At 38.7% G+C, this 23,045-nt stretch overlaps 1 protein-coding gene across 2 annotated transcripts in view; it reads left to right on the plus strand.

The window, feature by feature from the left end:
• The window catches only part of LOC129439794 (transmembrane protein 132C), a 281,641-nt gene that overhangs the window by 76,682 nt on the left and 181,914 nt on the right, over positions 1-23,045 (plus strand). The window contains exon 2 of one of the 2 annotated variants that reach the window (XM_055198605.2): positions 2,088-2,976. The exons of the other annotated variant lie outside the window; for it this stretch is intronic. Within the exon in view, the coding sequence (XP_055054580.2) occupies positions 2,088-2,976 (889 nt within the window). The remainder of the gene's footprint in view (positions 1-2,087; positions 2,977-23,045) is intronic. 2 annotated transcript variants of the gene reach the window in all.

The raw sequence follows: 23,045 nt of genomic DNA on the forward strand, positions 1-23,045 counted from the left end.
TTATTTGGCATTTATGTTTTCCTTGATGAGATGATCATTAAAATAATAATTTTCCTAATAGTAAAACTGTACTTTACATTTATCAAAGCTTGTTGAACTAAATAAAGTTGGTAATGCTTCAGTAAAGCTGACATTTACAAATGAGTAGTTTTGTTCTTGTTAATATAAACTGTTGATTCATTTTCCAAAACCCCAGTATTTTAGCCCTGTATAGTTAAACAGCTTTATCTGCAGTGTTAAAAAAACGCTACATGCATGGGGTGGGAAGGTGCCCTTGTTTTTGGTTTGGGTCATCTGTGCAGGGTCCCCACTTTTAGGGCCTGTGTCCCAGACAGGGCTTACCCATAGTCCCAGACTAAAATGCATATTTCATCTGCCTTAATTTATATACACCTTGCACTGACATATCTTGCAGGGTTCCCACGGGTCCTTAAAATCCTTGAAAGTTTGTGAATCTGGGGGAAAAAATTCAAGGCCCTGGGAATACATACATAGATACAGGTCATTGAAAGTGCTTGAATCTATTTTATGCAAGAAGTTTTCAGGAAAAAATCCATATTATTTTCTGTGTAGTGTAGGATAATATCATAAAAATTCTAGACTTTTAAGCACACGTGCTAAACTGTTTGCTTTAAATGCTTGTATCTTCTATATGCGAATGTTGATTCATATACCAAAATGCTTTTCTGCATAGTTTTGTTTGATACATGAAAACGTCTCGGGTTAAGTATGTAACTGTTGTTCCCTGATAAGGGAACGAGACGCTGCGTCTCCCTGTAAAGCCGTCTTTGGCAATATTTCAGATTAGTGCTGCACAATTAATCACATCGCAATCGCGATGTCAGCCTGTGCGATTATATGACGGCAAAATGTTGCAATTATATTAAATAAATAAATGTGTGGACTTGTTAACACAAACCTTCTGATAACAGTTTGATGATTTTCCTTGCTGTTTAAAAAAAGAAAGAAAAACGAACAAAAAAGGCAGTGCATGTGTGGCATGCACGTGTGTGGTGTGCGTCGTCACTTGTGTGTGCACAGCGCGGAAATACCAGAGCGAATACCAGAGTGATATACTTTCTGGCTCCCGCATCACCCTGTCTTTGTCGTTAAGCCTCACCATTGGTTGAATTTGATATACACATATAGACACACTTACCCCTGGAGGCGTCCCCAAAGTGTCACCGCAGTGACGCAGCGCGAGATCCCTCGAAAGGGAACTGTAACAATGTCTCTTAAAAGGTAACATGATGTAACCTTGCTCTCACTTAAAATGTGTCCCAACATTTAGTCCTTGAATTTGAGGGTATTGGACCTGGAAAGTCCTTGAAAGGTCCTTGAATTTGAAGTTTACTATGGTGTGGGAACCCTGATTTTGACATATACTAGTGACATTGTTTTTTTCTCAACATGCACATAAGTAATGTTTTTTGTAAGGTATCTTTGTAGAAACTACTTAAATGTTGCTAGTAAACTAAGGCCTAGTCCTGGATTAATCTAAACCCTGTCCGGGAAACCACCCCTTTGTCTGCACTTTTAGTCTACACCCAAGTCGGTTTTATCTTTTTGAGTTTTTACCTAGTTACATTAGTAGACATCTGGTAGTACTCACAGTTGTACTCATGCATGTTGATGACATTAATGCACGGTTTGGACCTGAAATTTAGTGAGGTAGTTGTCAAGATTGTCTAGATGAGAGCATCTGCTGCATATGTAGATGTTTTGTTTATTTTGTTATTTTAACATGCTCTCATTCTATCGCTCTCCTTTTAAAACTCTTTTCCTGTCTCTTTATTCTGACTGTACCATCTGTTCCACTCAAAACATTGACTTACTGTTCGTTCACACACACAAGCGCACGCACACACAAAGATAATTATCCTTCCAAAGACCCTTGGCCCTAATTTCATTTGTGCCTCTAGAATCTCTGTAAATAAAAGCTCTCATTGCATAAAAGAAAACCAAAACCAGGGGACACTTTAAATCAGAACTAAATGCCATTTTGCCTTGTAATCACATCTGAAATGCGCTCTGAAATGCCCGTGAAACTAAATAAACACACTGATTATCTCTTTCTCTCTCCGCAGTGTGTGAGTGCAGGAGTGGCGGTAGTGATCTCGCGCCCAGGTTCTCCTCCTCTCTGCCCACGTACCTCCCCGTATCCTGCCAGCTGCAGGGTGCAGAGTCATCTTTCTTTCTCCGAGAGGCCACGCAGGAGGTGATGCGAAACGGGAGCTTGCAAACACGCAGCGATCCTCTTTTTCTCCACTTGCCAGATGCCGGCCCTAATCCCCTCGTGTCGGTCAACTGTAGCTATGGCAACCTCACTGTGGAGATGCCCGTACCCCCTGATCTCCTCCAGGGGGCGCTGCCACGCTCCTTTCGCTCTTCCGCACACCTGACACTGGGCCGGAAGGTCAGAGCACACCTGGTGACCAGGAGGATAGGGGTGGATCGTCCTCAGATTCAAGTGTTGTTTTACCTGGCGGGCCGCAGGTGGGAAGACACGGATACTCCCGCAGAACTGTTGCCATGCATACGTGTCGTCGGGATCCGCGAGCCGGGGGAAAGTTCCGTATCAACCGCCTGCCGGTTGGAAGGAAATCTGGGAATCTGTGTAGCCCAGCTTCCCATCCCTACAAGCTGGTTCAACCCTCCCCCTCCGCCACGCAGGCGAACACAAGAGCCCGTTCCAATCACAGTGGAGCTGCATTACACCATTGTTCCTCCAGAGGGCCTCAGGAAAGAGTGTGTGGCAGGCAGGGTGCAAGGCAAGGTTGTAGTTCAGGACGGGAATATGCAGAGGATTGGGACAGTGAGTCTTGCCACTGGAGAGAGCAAAGAGCCCAAAAACAGACTCAGACTGGATGGTGACATAGAGATTATGGTGCCGCCCAACCCAGTTAAACAGGGACAGACTGTGGGATTTCAAGTGCTAATGAGTTCTGCGGCCACTACTGAGCAGTTTACACTCAGGTAAGATGACGTGCACACCTATATCTTATGCATGTATGCATTACCTGCAAGGGGTGTGAAATGCCTCAGTGCTAGTGCTGGATTTGATTCTCAATTCGATTCAATGAATTTACAATACCTTATACATTTCCTATAGATATTTTTAAATAAAAACAGGGAATTTCAGCTTACTAATTAGTTAAAAAAAATGAAAGAGCTACTAGCCACTATAGTTTCCTATTTAAAACTTGACTTTTCTGTAGTTACATCGTGTACTAAGATAGACGGAAAATTAAAAGTTGTGATTTTATAGGTCGATATGGCTAGGAACTATACTCTCATTCCTGCGTAATAATCAAGGACTTTGCTGGCATACCATTGGAGCAGCAGGTGCAATGATATTACGCAGTGCCTGAAAATAATACCCAGCTATTGAAGTTACCAAGGACTATTTTTGGGGGAATCAATATTGAATCAGCCACATAAAAAAATTAATTCCAAAAATATTTTTTTACCAGACCTATTCATAGTGCACTGTTCTGTGATCACAAAATGTATTATTGGAATTGAATTATTATAATAATACACAATCCTTTCAACAGCTTAATTTAACTCTTTCCCCGCCATTGATGAGTTAATTTCGTAAATTAAGAGAAAAAATTAGCATGAAAAAACGTGTTCCTGATGGATTTATATCATAGACTGTAAAAAAAGATGGACGACGCCCATTTGCTCTCTACCATTGGTGAAAAGTGAAGCCCCCCACTGGTATGGGGCTGACATCTTGGGTCTTGAGTCTGTGCAGTAGCGATTTCGGGACCAGTCCTGCGTAGTAGTGAGCACGAAGTAAAGCCTCGAAATCAAGACCCCGCCCTCACAGAATACGCATAATCAATCACAAGCACATGCTGCACTGTTTCTATGGTTTTAAGTGGAGTCTTGCTCTATGTGAACTCTGTCTGCTCCTTTCTGCTACAATTTTCATGTCTGCTTATTGCGTACCAAATTAATATAAGATAAGGTAAATAAGGTAAATACAACTACTCACTCGGCTCAGCTGTCAATCATGACGTCATACCATCGTTTTTATAGCTTTAAATAACTAAAAACAAACTTATTTTTAAAACAAACACTTGAGTGTGATAAAAACTACAGTAAATGACAGGAATCAGCTTCGGAAAAAAGATATTTGAAGTGTAATTAAATTGTTTAGTTGGTCTTAAGTCCCATTGAATAACATGGGGAGGCAGGGTTTATGACCTATACTAGGACCAGCCACGGGGGGGAGCATCGAGACGTTTTGGCTTTACTTTTCAGGGCTTGTGCGGCACGCTTGATTTATATGGTAATCTGTAATACCGCGATTATCCACTAGATGGCGCACTTACCCAATTTATAAAAAACTGAAGCAAATTTTTTTACTAATTTTAAATGCTGTGCATGTTTTGATAATCGTTCTAAATCTGATCTCTAACAAAATTTCTTCCGAAAAATGCAATTATTTCAGCTTTTTGCTAAATTAAATTTTTTTTTAAAGAAAAATAGCCATATTTATACTGAGCCCCTAAGGTGACAGTGGGGTAAAAAAAATCTAAAGTTAAGTTTCATGTGCTCACGCGAAACCTTCATATGCAGAATTTTTTTAATGCACATGCGTGTGCATGTGAAAGCGAAAGTTCCACGTGAGCGCGCGGAAGTTCCACGTGAGCGCGCGGAAGTTCCACGTGAGCGCGCGGAAGTTCCACATGAGCGCGCGGAAGTTCCACGTGAGCGCGGGGAAGTTCCACGTGAGCGCGCGGAAGTTCCACGTGAGCGCGCGGAAGTTCCACGTGAGCGCGCGGAAGTTCCACGTGAGCGCGCGAAACTAAGCTTTATTAAATTTTTGCTCCATGTCCTAGGGGCTTCGTATATTTAAGAGTTTATAAGCAGAGAAAAAAATATAGATATAAAAATTAGGGCTGTCAAAAGATTAATCGCGATTAATCGCATCCAAAATAAAAGTTTGTGTTAACATAACAAATGTGTGTGTACGGTGTATAATTATTATTCATATATAAAAACACACCCAATTATGTATATATTTAAGAAAAATTTATTATATTTATATATAAAATATTTATATTCATATATAATATAAATTATATAAATGTATATACAGTATTTAAATGCAAATATTTCTTAAATATATACCTGAATGTGTCGGTATTCATATATACATAATATTTAGACACAGTACACACACATATGTTATGTAAACACAAACTTTTATTTTGGATGCGATTAATCGCGATTAATCTTTTGACAGCCCTAATAAAAATATAAATATAGACTTTTTCCCCGTTTTGTTTGTTTGTTTATTGTTTGTTTGAAAGCAAAGGGGCTGTTTTTTCATTTGATATATTTGTATGATTATATATTTTCAGAAGAAAATTTACTTTAGGCGTTTTGTAAAATTTTTGTAAAAATCACAAAAAATGCTGGCAACTTTAAAAAAAAAATGGCTGGTGGGGAATGAGTTAAAAGAAAATCCACTATTTGGCAAAAAATGGAACCGGTCAAATGGAACTAAATGTCCAAATTCAGATTCTGTGATGCATGACATATTTTCGTTAATAAGCGTAATTTTTTAACCATTGCACGAAAAACTATCACAACCACCATCGCCATCCAATGCTAACTTGAATACAGTTCGTGACCCAATAAGTCACAGTTCACACATGTATAGCCTTCCCACTCCGGCTCACTGGCAGCAATCCAGACCAGAGGCCTTAGGGCTTTCCTGGACATATGATAGATTGGACTTATTCATAAGTAGCACCGATAAGCCAAGCTTCAGACTACTGCTGTACACGTTCCAGCTCCTCTCCTCTCCATCACTACTGTTGAGTTTTATAATGGGCAATAATTAGTCTCAGCCATCAGCTCATGAGAATCATTAAAATGGATGAAGCGAAGCGCTGAGGTTGGTTCTCAAAATGCAAATTTTCGCTTGGTCAGCGGTTTTAGCTACATGTTTACGCCCACAAAGTTATAATTGCATTTGATTTGGGATGGCATTTCACTTTTAACAGGTCAGGTAGACCTATTAAAATACATAGTTAACTACTTAAAGTAAGATTTCTTTTTTCTAAGTCTGAGCGATGCAATCACGGTGCGTCTGTGTCTGGGATTACGAATATCTGCAGGATAATCGCTGTGGAAAACTTCTCTCCCATCTCAATTAACTTCCGTCAGCAGAGAGACAGATACACGCTGGCAAAGGGAGATGCTATTGTCTCTGCTCGTTGAACGATGGTGGAACATCAAAGATTCTCCTGCTGGTGTCGTTTGGTGTGTGATGTCTTTCATTTCGCCACCTGCTATCTGTTTAGATAGAGGAAATCAAAATGTTTTCCTCCTACCCATAATGGGGAAAATCTGCCAGCCGTTGTTTGTTTGTCTAGAAAGGCAGAAATTTCTGCCCTCATTGTTGCGAGGAGGAGAGTAAAATATCTAAAAATAGGCACGTTTGTTCCTCCTAAAATCAAAGCGAGATTGTATAGTTTGTGTTTCGCTTGCTCGTGCGGCATACACGTGAAGAGGCACGGGCCTTTGAAATTGCACCTTCACAGACAGAATCGTGGTAACAAAAGACGAAATCTTTTTATGTTTATGTTTTGTACTTTTGTCACAATGTGTGAAGTTTTTTGAGTATAAATCAGCAGCCTAGAAAAACGTCAATCACATGAACAGAATTCAAGATTTTGGATTCTTATGAAGCTAAATTCACTGTTATTTAGGTGTTATCTCATTGTTTTTAGGTAAATCAGATTACTATAATTATTATTGCTATACAAAAAAGTACATTAATTTTTAATCTCTATCAAACATTTTCCAGCAATTCTTTTACATGTTTACATTTTATCAATGAATAGATGTAAAACAGGGCACATACTGCCATTCTTAGGGAGATGTGATCTTTACCTTGTAATATTTAGCTGTGATTTACTTTATACGTTAAGAAACGCACTTGCTTGTCTCTTTGTATTATGACAAGATGCTAGATAAATGGACATTGACACAATAGTTAGATGGGCAGATGGGAAATTTATGGGTTTTTATGCATCAAATGCATGAAGCATCTACTTTGACTACTGTTTTGGACTCCTCTGTCTGTCCTGCTCCATCATGTGTTTATTCTTTGCAGCTGTCAAGAGAGGTTTCTAGAGAAGATGCATTTACACGTCGTAATGTGATGCTTGTTGAACAAATCATGTACAGTTCTCTCAAATGATTTGCCACATTTCTTCAATTTTAGTACTTGTTTTCAAATCAGTAAGCAGCACAGCTGTCTAAACTGTTTTGCATATCTGGCTAGTAAACATATTTGTACTGTTTTCACACAGTTTCCAAGGCTAGGCCCTTTTAATTTGAGAACTTCAAACGAGATTGTAGTTTTACATTTATTTTAGTCAGGGTTCCCTATTTAGTTGTTCATTTTTTACTCATTTATGACAAGGCACTTGATTGGTGGACAAAAAAGAAGCAAGGGCAACACTGTCATGACCGCAACCTTTTTTAAACTGATGCCATTAATCCGAGCGCATCATTAAAGACCAGGCGCTCTGAAATTTCCGGCGTGCCAGGGAGCGGGAACAACACACTCGCTGGTTATTACAAGTTCAGGTGCTAGGAGTCATCCATGCCGCGAGTGTTTAAGTCCGAGCAAGAGTCCAAGACATGCACTTTACAAGTCCAGGTGCATGCGAGAAGGAATCCGCGCACGTTACAATCTATTTTGTGGAAGGTGAAGCCCACATACCCTCTCATGCGAGGTAAAGCACGCAATGTGCATGTTAATGCGAAACTATAATGATAATTATAATAATAACTATCGCAAACTATCGTCATAAAAAGCCCGCTATCGGAAACATGTCTGACTATTGTTGATAGTCAACCCCAGTGCAGTCTTGTTTTAGAAATTTTTGGATGTTTTTAGAGGAAATCTGAGAAAAATGTGTTGACCTAAACTGACAGTTCACTCGTACTGAGAGCGAGAATTGAAAGGAAAGGGAAGGAAAGGGAAAGAAAAGGGAAGGAAAGAATACAGTATTTACTGAAGTACCTTGGACCATGTGGCATTGTTTGATGTGACGTCATTTCAACTGAAACAGGAAGTCTGTGCGGAACAAGACCCAGATTTTTATATATAATATAAAGAATTAAAAATAAAAATGTGTATATATATTTTCGGGATGTGAATCTTCTTAACGGAGTTGATGCATAGCCTACGATGCAATACATTAAAGATACATATGCAGGGCTCGCAAAATGTCCTGTTAGCCCTTTGTGAAGGCACTCTTCAGTTTTCAATGACAAATCAGTACAGACAAAATTGGTTCCTGTACAGTTCGCGGCTTTGCGCGAAAGTAAATGCAATGAAATGATTTAAATACCCGATTCCTGAATTCCATAATTACCATAATTAATTACCTATCCAAATCTGTGAGAGAATGCATAAGCATTTACATATATTTTCCCTTTAATCAACTCAAATTTACAAGTCATTTTAACTTACTATTATTTTTCTTGACAAGAGATGAGTTGCTACAACTTATAATATTAAGTTGACATCTTTCAACTATATTTATAGTTAACTCTTTCGCCGCCATTGACGAGATATTTCGTCAATCAAGAGAAAACGCTTCCCTGCCAATGACGAGATTTTCCGTCTTTCCGCAATACCGCTATTATCCCTCCGCAACTTTTTAAACCTGGAAGTATTGCCCTATGGCAAGCGGGTGCATGTCCGTGTCTGTTTTAAAGATCGCTCTAAATGGCATCTCTATGAAAAATCCGTCACAAAAATGGAATTATCTCAGCTTTTTGCTCAAAATGTGGTGTTTTTGCAAAACCTACCCATATTCAAAAGCTGATTACAAAAGAACCACTGAAGGTAGGATGAAACGTTTTTTTTTTGTTTGTTTGAAAGCAGAGGGTCTGTTCTTTCATTTGGTATATTGTATGTCTATATATTTAAAGAAGAACATTTTCTGGAAGGCATTAAATTTTTGTGAGAATCATGAAAAACGCTGGCACTGGCTGGCAACTTTTTGAAAAAACGCTGGCGGTGAAAGAGTTAATAAGTTAATGTGCTGATGACGTATTATGTCTGCGTGAACAAGGTGCGCAGTGGCATGCAAAACAGGTTCACAGAGGAGCAAAAATTGCATGTGTCCAATTATTGCATTCGTACTGAGTTTTTTTTTGTAATATGCCTTTCACAGATGACATTTATACAAATACATTTAGACAACTTAACATAGTGATTGCTATCAGGATTTGACTAAATATTTTTCTGGATCAAATCAGGTACCCTGCCCTTAACTTCCTATTAAAGTATTATCTGCATTGTCAAAATGCTTTTTTAAAATGTGTTTCAAATTGAATCTGCCTATTCACTGATTTAAAAAATCTAATTAAAAACAAGAAAACTAAATTTTAGAGAAATATCTGAGGTGTTATGATTGGTTTAATAATCAGTACTGCCTACAGTTTGTAATTACATCCCAATTGTAAGTATTCTGTGGATTAGTGTGGCTCAGTAAAAAAACAAACTTGTAAGCAAATGTATAAATTTCTTATTTTTTGCATAGATACTTGCAGTCCTCACATTGTTTTTGTGCTTCAAAGTTTGAAAGATGTGTCAGTTGTTACGAGAGCTGCAGATCACTGTTCCAAAACAATTAAAGTCGGTAAGGTTTAAGATTTACTGTGATGTAAGTTTCAATTATAAATACTAAAATCAGCTTTTGTCTGTGTTATGTGCCAAAGACAATTTTAGTGCTAGTCTTACGATGCTAATTCCACAAAGCTATAAATTGTATGCGCCCTCACAAAGCTGTGGGTAAGCCAAAAAGAAGTCGAAACGGGCACACACACACACACACACACACTGCTACTATATGATTGGTCTGTCTCTTTTCTCTTATATTGTCCTTACCCCTAACCAAAACCTCTCCAATTGTTTACATTGTTGTTGAGATATTATTTAGTTAGTTTATTTATAAAGTGTATCAGAGAGAGAGAGAGAGAGAGAGAGAGAGAGAGAGAGAGAGAGAGAGAGAGAGAGAGAGAGAGAGAGAGAGAGAGAGAGAGAGAGAGAGAGAGTGAGAGAGAGAGAGAGTGAGAGAGAGAATTTAATAGCTCTTTAATTATTCAAATGTCCATAACAAGATTTTCTACAATACTGTAATCATAAAAAACAAAAACAGTACAAATAGGCTATAACACAATTTAGCTCAAAACAATCCCAAAAACCAGATTATTTTCCACCACAGAGCATAAAACATCTTTAAAACACCAGATGTTTGTGAATTCCTCAACATTGTTTGTGGTACTGTAAAAGTTGAAATCAACTTTTAATCTGGCTTTCATCATCCTGACAAAAACATTAATTACCTCAGAGTCAGAAGACTCTTCTATCTTATTTTTCCTGCTAACATAAATAGCCATTTTAGCTTGACCCATAACAAAGTTAAACAATTGACATTTCATTCTCCACTTCTGACTATATCTAAAACCGAGAATAAACAGCTGTTTAGAAAAAACCTCCCCAAACATCATGAACATTTGTTCTAACAACTGAAACAGAAAACACAGTCTACTGCAATCCAAAAAACAGTGATAAACTGTTTCCCTCTGCAAGCAAAAAGGACAATCCTCACTTACATTAGGGTTAATGACAGAAATAAAAGCATTAACAGCCACAATACCGTGTAGGATTCTCCATTGCAAGTCCCCTACTCTTTTTGTCAACGGTGGTTTGTATATTGCTCTCCACTCAGGTCTAACCTCATTTTCAAGCCCTAGATGAGCTCTCCAAGGAGTGTCGGCTCGACCACTTAGTTTGCTTTTGTTTAGAATTTTTACAAACATTTTATACATTGTTTTCCCCTCCATGACATCAAATTCATTTGTAAGAGTCTCTGTGGACTCAAACAATTGACCGGTACATTCTTTAAAATCAGGAACAAGTGTTAATGCAGGAAAAGGATCATCAGAAGCTGGTTGACATTGCTTGTTACAATAGTCACTTAGCAAAGATAGTTCGGTAGTTGTAAGTTCATGCTTCCAAGTGTTAAGCAGCTGATCCACGGACCTAATAGATCTTATTCCCACACGAGAGGCCAGACCTACAGCGTCGCTCAACATAGGTCCACATAGATCAACCACATGTCCCAGAGTGACAATCCGAGCTGAAACAAACAACTGTAGCACGAAAGGTCCCATTATACGTTCTACGTTGAAACGAGTGCCATGCACCACTGGCTCTTTCAACAGCCATGACAGTGACTCACATTCTGTCATTCTATTCTTTTGGAACATTTTCCACACAGTGAACAGTCCATGGTAAAACTTTGGAAGATTACAGAGTTTATAAATGTTCAGGTCCATCAAAAACAATTGTTCAGCAAGACCTAAATTCCCGCCTCGAGTCAAAACGGTTTGGGCTAAGGGTCTCCAGACAAGGTTTGTGGGCCCAACAAGAAGTCTCTGGATAAACTGGAGTCGGAAAGCAGCGCCCCTACTGGCAAGGTGAATGAGTCCCTGCCCTCCTTCCTCTTTTGGCAGAAACAGCATGCTCTGAGGGACCCAATGCATACGATCCCAGAAAAAGTCTACCATAACTGCTTGGATCTTAGCCAGCAGTTGCGTTGGAGGGTCTACACATGATAATCGGTGCCATAGCATGGATGCCACTAGGTTGTTAATCACTAGTGTTCAACCTCTAAAAGACATGTGTGGCAATATCCATTTCCATTTTTTGAGACGTCCTTCGACTTTCTCCAAAACATTGTCCCAATTTCTTTTCACAAAATTTACATCACCAAGATAAACACCAAGATATTTAAAGCCATTCTTTTTCAAAATTAACCCAGGAGGAAAAACAAGCTTTCTGCTCAACTCATCACTGAGTGTTACGGCTTCACTTTTTCCCCAGTTAATTTTAGCAGAGGATAACATCCCAAAAGCATTAATATTTTCTGCCAAAGTGTCAATATCCTCTTGTTTTTTGACAAAAACCACAACATCATCGGCATAAGCAGATAATTTAAAAACTGTTTCACAACCAGGAATTTTTACACCAAAAAGAGTTTGTCTTAATTTAAACAGGAGAGGCTCAATGGCTAGGGAATACAGCATGCCTGATAGTGAACAACCTTGTCTGATTCCCCTTTGGACCTCAAAAGGAGCACTTAAACCACCGTTGATCTTTAAAAGACTCTCAATGTCACTGTACAAGACTCGAATCATGTTTATAATTCCAGAACTGAATCCAAAAGCCTCCAGTGTTTGCCACAAATACTGGTGTTCAACCCTGTCAAAGGCTTTTTCTTGATCAATTGAAATCAAACAAATTCCATAGCCCACTGAATTTGAAAGGTCCAAAACATCACGAACTAAAATAATGTTATCAGTTATCAACCTATTGGGTATACAATAAGTCTGGTCAATATGAATGACATGCTCCATAACTTTTCTCAGTCTCATTGCCAACACCTTAGACAAAAGTTTGTAATCCGAGCAGAGCAGGGCGATTGGACGCCAGTTCTTAATCTCTTGTAGATCACCTTTTTTGGGAAGGAGAGTAAGGATTGCTCTCCTACAGCTTAGGGGTAAAAGTCCTTTATCTAGACTGTCTCTGAGAACAAGCATCAAATCATTGCCAATCACAGGCCAGAAAGCTTTATAAAAATCCACTGGGAGGCCATCAATGCCAGGAGCCTTGCCACTCTCTAGGCTCTGTAATGCAGAAAGTACCTCATCAGCAGAGATGGGTGCCTCCAACTCAGCGTTATCCTCCTCAGACACCTTAGGCAAACCCTCATAGAAAGACTGCGCCACCTCTGGTCTCTCTTGAAATTCTTTCTCAAAAAGTCTTTTATAAAAAGCAGCCGCACTCTTACGAATCTCCCCAGAGTCTTTCAGCAGCTGTCCAGTGCTGGACTGCAGAGAGTGCATGAATCTCCTTTGTCCATTTTTCCGCTCAAGGCCGAAGAAAAAATGAGAGGGTGCATCCATTTTTACAATATCTTGGTGACGGGAGCGAACCAGAGCACCTTGTGCAGAAAAACCCAATAGGTTGGATAAAACTAACTTTTTCTTTTTAAGGACTTTAAAATGTTCTGTTTCTCTTGTGGAGTCTGCCATATCTTGTAGCTGCATTATTTCATTCTCTAAATTTTTCATAGTCTTTGTCATGTTTCTAGTGACATTGAGAGTGTATTGTAAGCACAGCTGTTTTATCTTACCCTTCCCTATGTCCCACCACTGTTGTAAAGAATTGTATTCAGATTTTGTCTTTGTATAACCACTCCAAAAACACTTAAAAACATCTTTAAACACCTTATCAGAAAGTAGGGACACATTAAAATGCCAATAGGCACTTTTACACTTCACATCTTTTAAAAAGATGGAAACTTGTACAAGGGAATGATCTGAAATACCAACTGGATGTATTGAACAACCTTTAAGTACATTACTCTGATGTTTAAAGCAATAAAAATGATCAAGCCTAGCGAGGGACAAACAATTATCTTTAACATGAGTCCATGTGTATTGGCGCTGAGTTTTATAAAAAAGCCTCCAAACATCACACAGATCATTTGTCTCAATTAGTTTAACAAGACATGTTTTGCTAGCTCCATGTGGTTCTGGGTGGTTCCTATCTAAATTTGCATTTACAGTGGAATTAAAATCCCCATCCAGGAACATATATCCATCATCAGCAGTACAGTTACATAAAACATTGTTTAGAGTGTTTAAAAAAACCACCCTTTCTGTGCCTATATTTGGAGCATATACATTGATGAAAGTCATCTTTACATTTTCAAAAACAGCTTGTATTTTTAACAAGCGGCCTGCAATGATTTCCTCAGTCACACAAGAAATGGGTAAAAAATCTTTAGAAAACATAATACTAACTCCAGCACTGTTACTACTCTTATGACTAAGAAAAACTTCCCCATCCCATTCTTTCTTCCAAGCAATTTCGTTCTCAGCTGTACTATGGGTTTCTTGTAAAAATATAACATTTAGTTTTTTTGCTTTAAACAAACTAAAAAGGGAAGCTCTCTTCATGTCCTCTCTAGCACCATTGATATTTAAAGAGCCCAGCTTTATGTCACACATAGCAAATGTGAAGTTGCATTTGAACACAACAAAAAAATTAAAACAAAAAAATAAAAATAAAAACAAAAAACAATTAATCATCATTTGCTATTTGAGTTCTAACTTTTAACACAATTTTCTTAAGGCGAAAAACTTCTTGGTCTGTAAAGGTTGGTTGGTCAGGGCTTTCTGTGTTTTTCATGAAATATTTAACTGACTCAAGGAACAATTTTAAATCAGAGAAATAATCATCCACTTTAACTAATCTCATGCCTTTTGTTGTTTGTAAAAATGACTGAATTTTGTTAAAAGAGTAAGCACTTTCTACATCAATCTGTGAATTTTCACTAAAATTGCTTTCAGACTCCTGTGTGTTCATCAGCCCATCATCTGACTGAGAGGAACTCATTTCAATCATCTTTGATACTTTTGTGACTTGATCAGTATTTGATTTGTTTTCTGGGTTTTTTCTCTTAGTTGACAATTTTGAAACATTAACATCCATTAAAACCGCTTCCTCATTAAACAACACTGATTCCGCGACTCTAGTCGCCGTTTCACCAACATTTGAATCCTCTTTTAAGTCATCTTGTACCTTATTTTCACTCATTACACTTTCCCTCACCTCATTTTCCTGACTGATATCATCTTGACTTTCTTCCTGCACAATTTCTTGCGATTCGTCGGGTAAAGAGGCTCTCCTCTCAGCCCGAACAGACGGCTGTTCAATAACGTTAGCGGCTGCCCGGCTCACACCTGCTCTCTCCGGGCACGAACGAATTAAATGCCCTACAGTACCACACCCAAAACATTTCGTCGTTTCCGATGTTACATGCACGGTATAATCATAATCATCAGCTCTAAACTTAAACACCAAGTTCAATTCTTCATTGCTGTTTTTGAGAATCATTTGAACTTGTCTCCTAAAAGACACAACATGTTTTAGATGAGGGGATTTGCAGCTGATAGGTATCATCTTTATCGGAGATACTAATCTTCCGTGTCTCCCTAGTTCTTTCTCTAAAAGCTCATTTTTCAAAAACGGGGGTACGTTCGAAATAATGATCTTTCTAGCGGGACTTACTAGGGAAAAAACTGGTGTATACGTATCATGAATCACAAGACCGCTCTCAAGTAGCTGATTTACCTTTTCAACATTATCCAGAAAAATCACAACAGCACTATTCATCCTGGAAGCCGATTTAATGCTTTCATAGCCAACAATCTCCCCCACGGCAAGACTACAGTCTTCAACCGAACACCCGTCAGGCGGAGACACTTTAATAGCATGTCTGCGCGTGAGTTTGTGTAAACTAAACTGCCCGGCTGCAGCCATGCTAACCGGTCACACCGGCAGCAGCCGCCTCCACACAACAAACAAACAAACAAAAATACTTCACCAAACACTATTTCTCTAAACAGCTCTACAAAACATCAGCAGAAAAAAATGTTAAGAGGAGAGAAAAAAACTTAGAAAGAAGAAAAAAAAAAGAAACTCACAAACACCACGCTCTCAGCAGCAGCACTCACGCACCACGCTCACTCCCAACACGCACGCGCAGAGAGAGAGAGAGAGAGAGAGTGAGAGAGAGACAATGTCCATCTATTTTACTTCCATTTGTGTTCCTCTAGTAAACCCTCTCATGCTGTGACCTTGCTTGCCTTACAGCTAGATTTGTACTTTCTGAAGTTTCATGCAGTCAATGGACAGTAGGAGTTTCTTTGAGTTCTTCCTATATTCTTGTTGTTTATGTGAAGTGAAAGCACAGCTTGTTTTCTTTTTTTGTTGGAGCACCATTATTTTTGTCTTTTTTGTTAAGGTTTATGTCTGGTAAGCCTCTTGTCTGACAAGATTTTTTTAAGGGTCAAGATGTTCCTGTAGGCCTCCTTTGGAGTGGAAGCACCTGCATGTTTGACTTTAGAAGTACTTGTATTGCAGAAGATTGCTTTATCATTCATTGATGTGTATTTTTAAAAGTGTGCTCCATGTGATCGACGTGTGTGTGTGTGTGTGTGTGTGTGTGTGTTCCTGTCAGTTTTACTACATATTTGTTCTTAGCCTAATGTAGCTTATATTGATTTAATGTTGTATTTTTTTCCTTCCTACAAAGATTTGTTGGATTAACTTAAAAGCGTCCATAACACACACCGTTTCTGCGTATCTGATGTTAACCTGGAGTACCTATAGAGTAGTATTACATCCTTCATATCTCAGAAGAGTCTTTAGTTTAATCATATTTATAACAGGCAGATCAGCTTTACAAATTCTTTCCGATAACGTACTAAAAAAGTCATATCTGTGTTAAGCTGTACTGTTCACTGTAAAAAATGTCTGTAGAAATTACAGTATTAATGGGTGTTACTGGCAACTAGCTGCCAGTAACTTACTGTACATTTTACATTTATGTTATTTACTGGCAACATTTTGTTCAAAGTTAAATGAACATGAAACATTTTTTGACTTTATCTTCTACAGTAAGTTACTGGCAACCAGCTGCAAAATTACAGCAAATTTTTTAGAGTGTTGTATCTCTTCTCGTGTATGCAGAACCTGTAAATGTAACATGAGCTTTTATTTTAACAGTTTCTCTGCCAACTGCCTTAGTCGAGCGGAGACTTTTATGCGTTACTTTGCACTTACTTCCACGTGTGACGTTTATCTTTCATACGCGGAGACATGTGCACATGTACAAAACCGTGAGAAAGCCAATTATGGTGTTTACATGCCACGCGAAATCGGTGTAATGAGCAAAAAACTACCTGTGCCGATCGTTTTTTGCTTACGCTGTTTATGGGCTTTCCCCGATTAAAGAAAACCATTTTACGCGTTTACATGACCCCATGTGTTATCAGTTTATTAAGCATAATCGGCGTAAGACTGTGCATGTAAACGCACTCACTGACTGAATAACTTATGATTCACTACATGTTCGTGTCATTTACATTATATGCACTCACGCGCCTATTTCCAACATAACACAGAAGTCTTACTTACCGCATGCAACTCATGACCCGTTTGGGACTTTTCAATGAAATCCAGCGTTAAACAACACACACCCAAAACTCCACTGCTACTTCGGATATACAAACTATATCCATTGTTTCCATAATGCTGGCTTTCTTCTCCTTACATCTAAAAACAAACTTTTCTTTCATGCCATTGTTGCTTGGAAATGCTTGGAACGCAATGCACTTTTTTTTAAAAAAGAGCAGTGTGACGTGGCTTTTTATATTGCTAGGCAACCACAGAGTCAGCTGTCTTTTCAATCAAATATTGAAGCGTGAGTGCTCTTTTGCTGGTAACTGTCATATTAGCAGAAACTTTAAAAAGAGGACAATTGCTCTGACCTTGTTTGAGGGTGAGAGGTGCACAAAACGCAGGAGACAGTGGAGTCCGGTTGATCCAACAACTGTAAACGTGTGTCACCACAACGAAAGGCCCGCCTCTACCCTCATTCGATTGGACAATGGAAAGACGCAAATGACGTCAGCCGCTTTTCCGCTCTCAGCACTCCTTCACAAGCGCATGCTGCGGCTGGCGGCAAAAACCACAAGGCGCTTGGCACGCATAAACAGCGCGCATATGTTTCCTGCCCATAGAATATCATTCAAAAAAGGCGCCTGCAACTTCCATAAACACGTTTGGTGTGATCAGCCCCTAACACCTCCAACTGCTTTTTTGACACTTTGCCTTTGTTTAGCATGAGAAAACCAACTCTTAAACTGTGTTAATAAGTCAGAATGCATGTTAACCCCTCCCCCCCAAAAAAAAAGTATGTTACCTGGTTGCCTTAAAATTTTACAGAATTTAAGTTAAAAATATTCGTTAACCCAAAAAGACATTTTCACATTATCATTGTGTTAACTTATATAGTTCTAAACTAGGGGTGTAACGGTTATTCGTATCGGACCGTTTCGGTTCAGGGCTTTCGGCACGGTGCACACGTGCACCGAAAGGCCGAATGCAATCTTTTATGTGCGCCTGTGCGGAACATAATTCGTGGGTTTCCACACGAACATATTAACGTTAAGTGGCGTAAGTCTCCGTGTTCAGCGAAAGTCTTCTGTCAAACAACATTCGGCCCGCAAAAAGATTTTTATTTACTTAGTTGTATATTCGTTTGATTATTGATGTAAACGTTTACGTGTCGCGTCTAAACGCGCGTGTTAAACGCGTGTCAACACGCTGTTTTGTTCTTTCAAAAGTGCGTGAGAGGATGCACGTCTTTCGTTGCTACGCAATCATGAGACGCGCTTTCTGTGACAGCGAGAATAAGGAATGCGTGATCAGATTTTTCATCTGCACCTCACGTCAATCATATCATTGTCACAATGCGATCAGCTGGTTAATGGGGACAGAGAAGAGCTGTAACCCGGGCTTACTCAGCTGTTACTCAGCTGCGGAGGGGTTTGTTAGTAAAGTCACAGCTTACATTGACAACACAAGCAAAGATTAGGAGAAACGTGCAAAAGATCAAAGATGGCTATGTATGCGCAACTCAATAATCTCAATATGAGTGTATATTAAGTATATCATCATGTTGCTTGCTATGCAGTTACACATAGAGCAGTAATATTATTTTTATACAGAGATGGTACATAACCAATTCAATACTGTGAGTTAAACAATCCAAAATAAATCAAAACAGAAAATTTTTGGTGGCAAAAATGTAGGCTAATAGTTTATAAATGTATTCAGGAATTGAATTTGTTAGTTTAGTTTAAGGTTTAAGTAGAAAAAGTTTAAGAGAAGGTTCAGAAAAGAGTTACCTACTGTTATAAAATAATGTTTAAAAGAACTTTGCAGTAGGATTTTATTTATTATTTTTTCATTTTATATATATTTTATATTAAAATATATATATATAGTGTTTATATATATATAGTGTTTAAAAAAGTGTAAACAAATTGTAAAACAGTTTATAGTAATAAACAACCTGCAGTTTAATGTACGGTACCGAAAACGAACCGAACCGTGATTTTTGCGTACCGTTACACCCCTATTCTAAACTTTTATAGTTCCCTTTCTTCCTCTGTGCAGTTCTGTTGCAGGATGGTTAAACTTGGGGCTCGAACCCTGGCTTCAGGTTAGCTCTCTCTAAAGGTTCAGAGCTCAGGTTCAGAACTCCCTTTAAGGACAGAAAGCCAAGTTCGTTTCTGAATGCGCAGGTGAACAAGTGAAATATGTTTAAGTAAGGGATAATTGACGACGGGCTCTCTGTGTTTTCAAAGTGCCACTCCGCTTCGCATTGTGTCCGCATCACCACTTCAAGTGTGTATTATTTTTCAATTCATATATTTCAATGGCCCGGAGTCAATTATACTACGGTTACCACACCTCAAGACATCAATCACATGATATATTTAAAGGAATTCGTCAGTTCTTTGTACTTAAATCGTATTGTGAGTAGGACAGTTTCTTCCGCGTGTCATCCAGCGGCTCTTTTGCTTGTTCCAAAACGTCATTTTAAAGCTGGCAATGAAGGCTTGAGCTGTGATAGCATTCTAATGCAGTTATCAATAAAGTTATTAGAAAGAGAGCGAGAGCGACAGTGACACAAAGAGAGAAAGAAAGAAAGAGAGAGAGAGAGAGCAAACGAGAGAGAGAGAGAGGGCGGGCGAGCGAGAGAGAGAGTGTGAACGAGTTTCTAAACAGTGCTGTTATTGCCTCGGAAAATCGTCTGTCATGTTGTTTTTGTTAGTCTGTTATTACAGTTAACTATGCAAAGTGATACGGAACTGTAATGCGGTCAAGAGAGCTGCCTGAAACTACGTTTGCCGTGCGTTTCCTAGAAAATAATTGCACACCTCAGAACGTTCATCAGCCAATCAGATTCAAGCATTTGACGGACCCGTAGTATAAGTCAAATGAACTCACATTTTTTAGGCAAACTACTTTTTAAAATTTTTAAAGTGTTTTTAATTAGATTTTTTAAATCACAAAGTGAATAGGCTGAAACACATAAAAAAGGCAGATAATACTGTAATAGGAAGTTAAAGGCAGTGTATCTGATTTGATCCAGAAACACACACACAAAAATCTGTTCTACAAAATAGCAGCATTCCTAGAAGAGTTCTCAGCCAATCAGATTAGAGAACCTGACCTTACTGTTGTTTAATTAAATATTAATTGAAAGCATAGATGCGTGTTTACACAAAGTGCTGTTTAATTACACAGCACAGTGTGTTTTTTACCGCAATGAAGGCTAAAACCTTTGTGCTATCAAGACTTTAGGGCAACCTAGCATTAAGATTAAATTGTGCTTGCAGAGCTTTTATAAAAACATCCACGTTATCATGACCCATTCCTTTTGTGTGCTCGGCGATTTAGATACTGTAGAAACAAAATTAAATGGGCACTTGCGTGAATGCTATATAGGTCTCCAAGGGCCTCTTTCCTTCCTATATATATATTTATACTTAATGCACTCAATGCTGCTATCAAACGTCAGATACATGTAGATCAGAAAACAGCTCCTAGTTGTTTTGGGTGTCAGATGTGTGTGTGTTTATGGTGGTCTGTGGAGAAAGATAAAGCGCAACCGGTAGGAAAAAAGAATAAAGTTGCAGGATAGATTGTTAGAGACGTTCCCTCTCTGCAGGTCTTGGCCTCTGTGTTTTCAAGCGCCACGCTAAGTGCTTTCGAGATTAGAACGATACAAAATGAGACCAGGCGGGTAATAAGACAAGCTTCAACACAGGTAAGACGCCACAAGTGTTCCTGACCCTCCATCTTAATCGCAGCTTAATGTAATCACGCACATACAGTACACACACATTTAACTTCCTATCACCTCTCCCGTTGAACATAATTACACAGCAGTGTCCTGCACTTATCACATCAATGACCTAGCTTAACCATACAGACATGCACATTTCTAAAGGGATGACAAGACGGTAACGCTTTCTGTACAGTAGTTCTAAATGAATGAACAGGTCATGCCGACCACACACATACAGGAACCATTAACGAAATTGTTTGTGTATGGCTGAGCTGAATGAAGTAAAAACCCCGAGTTGGATTTCATTTTCATTAGGACCAATTCCCCTGAGATCCTGTAGGACTGTGATTTTTTCTTTTTTCCTTATATTTCATGTCTTCGAACAGGAACTAATAATGCTCAGTGCCTGTTCGAATGAATATTTTAGAGTTGGCTAATGAGGATGAGAGAGAAGACACGCTTTTTGTGGAGAAAGAGAGAGGGAAGAGGATATAAAGATTTATAGATGTACAGTGATGGTTGCTTGAACATTAGGCTACGCTGGTTGGCAGCAACTGGTGCCATAACATGGTGGGATACAGAGAGGATAACATGAACACAGTAGTTGTTAAGAGAGCTAAAGTCATCCCTTATTGCAGTGCTTCTCAAATAGTGGGGCGGGACCCCCAGGGGGGGCTCGAAGCGACACCAGGGGGGGCGCGTGAGACCCAGGGGAAAATACTTTTTCAGGAAGTGATTTTTTTGCACCGTCACCTAAAGACATTACACCCCAAACACGCTGATAAGCCACTTGAGTTTTTTATTATTATTTATTGATTATATTTAATTTAATTTTTCAGTATCAAATGGTCAAAAAATATACTGTAAATAAGGATTGATTTTTTTATTTCAGACAAATTGATGCATTTTAAGTATTTTCTGTTACAGACTAAAAAACAATGTTAATAAAGTTATTCTTTGTTGTAAGTTGATTGATATTTCTTTTTTTGTGTTTTCTTTAATGTTAATAAGGATACAATGCTTTGCAGATGTGTCATTTTATAGACAAATTATACTATTTACAGTCGCGGCGGAGAGTTGGGGGGGGCGCGAAATGTTTACTTCTTCCTAGGGGGGGCGTGACAGAAAATAATTGAGAAGCACTGCCTTATTGAAAGTCTGTGTGCGTGTAGTTAGCTACTGTATAGCTTGGGGGCAAAAATGTCCCAAAAAAGTGAGCTAAATCTGACAAAACCTCCGTTTGGGGACATTCAGGGACGTACTATTACATTTTTAAAACTGTAAGTTTTTTGTTAGGATTTGAGTTGTGGTAAGTTATTAATTGTTGCTTTGTGTATAAATAAATACATTAATATTATTCACATTTTTATTATGTTTAGGTTCAGTAATTTTACTTTAACGGCAATAAAAGGTTATTAGTCAGCAGAGGATTAGACTTTTTTAAAGGTGACATAGAATGATTGAACGGAGTATTTATCCTTGATATGTGATGTGACATGTAGACAAAATCTTTTTTGTTTGGGTTGTAATGCCTTAGCAGCTTCCTAAAAACCTCTCTCAGAGAGCTCTATTAGGGTGGGAGATTTTAAACAAGTGGTTTTGCACCTATTGGGCTCCCCATACTGGCTTAACTTGCAATCTCATTACTGATTGGCTGACTTTGCTGCCACTCAAAAAATGTAGCCAATTATTTTAAAGTGGAGGGGCAGTTAGATGCCTGTGATGTCACAAGCATCAGTTTTTCAGATTGGGCTGTTTTCTGGCTGACTTTTCTAAAAGAGGAACTTCTATGAGACTGAGATGTTTAGCATGTTTAGCACTTTTTGTATGTTTGTGAATGCGGGTAGACTACCATTATTCAACAAAGACGAGGTAAAAATGGTTTTTCATTCTCTGTCCCCTTCAAATCATACACCCAGTGCAATGCGCGACCCAAATGTTTTTTGCTAGTTTGAGCCCGGCGCATTTGTCATTTTCACGTCCAGCGTCACTTTGTAAATAGCAAATGCATTTTTGCGCACATGGGTGTGCTGGTCTGAAAACAAGGTGTGTTAAGGCGCATTGTTGACGCGTTGCTATTTTGAGGCAACTAAAATAGGTTACGCCATTGATCAACTAAAACCTGTTCTAAAGTCAATACGCAATACTGTTTTTGTTATTTAAAGAGCGCGTTAGTAATATGTGCCTATAAACGAGACAATAACGTGAGTTTGC

Source organism: Misgurnus anguillicaudatus, chromosome 22 (genome assembly GCF_027580225.2).
Source record: "Misgurnus anguillicaudatus chromosome 22, ASM2758022v2, whole genome shotgun sequence".
Classification (NCBI taxonomy): domain Eukaryota; kingdom Metazoa; phylum Chordata; class Actinopteri; order Cypriniformes; family Cobitidae; genus Misgurnus; species Misgurnus anguillicaudatus.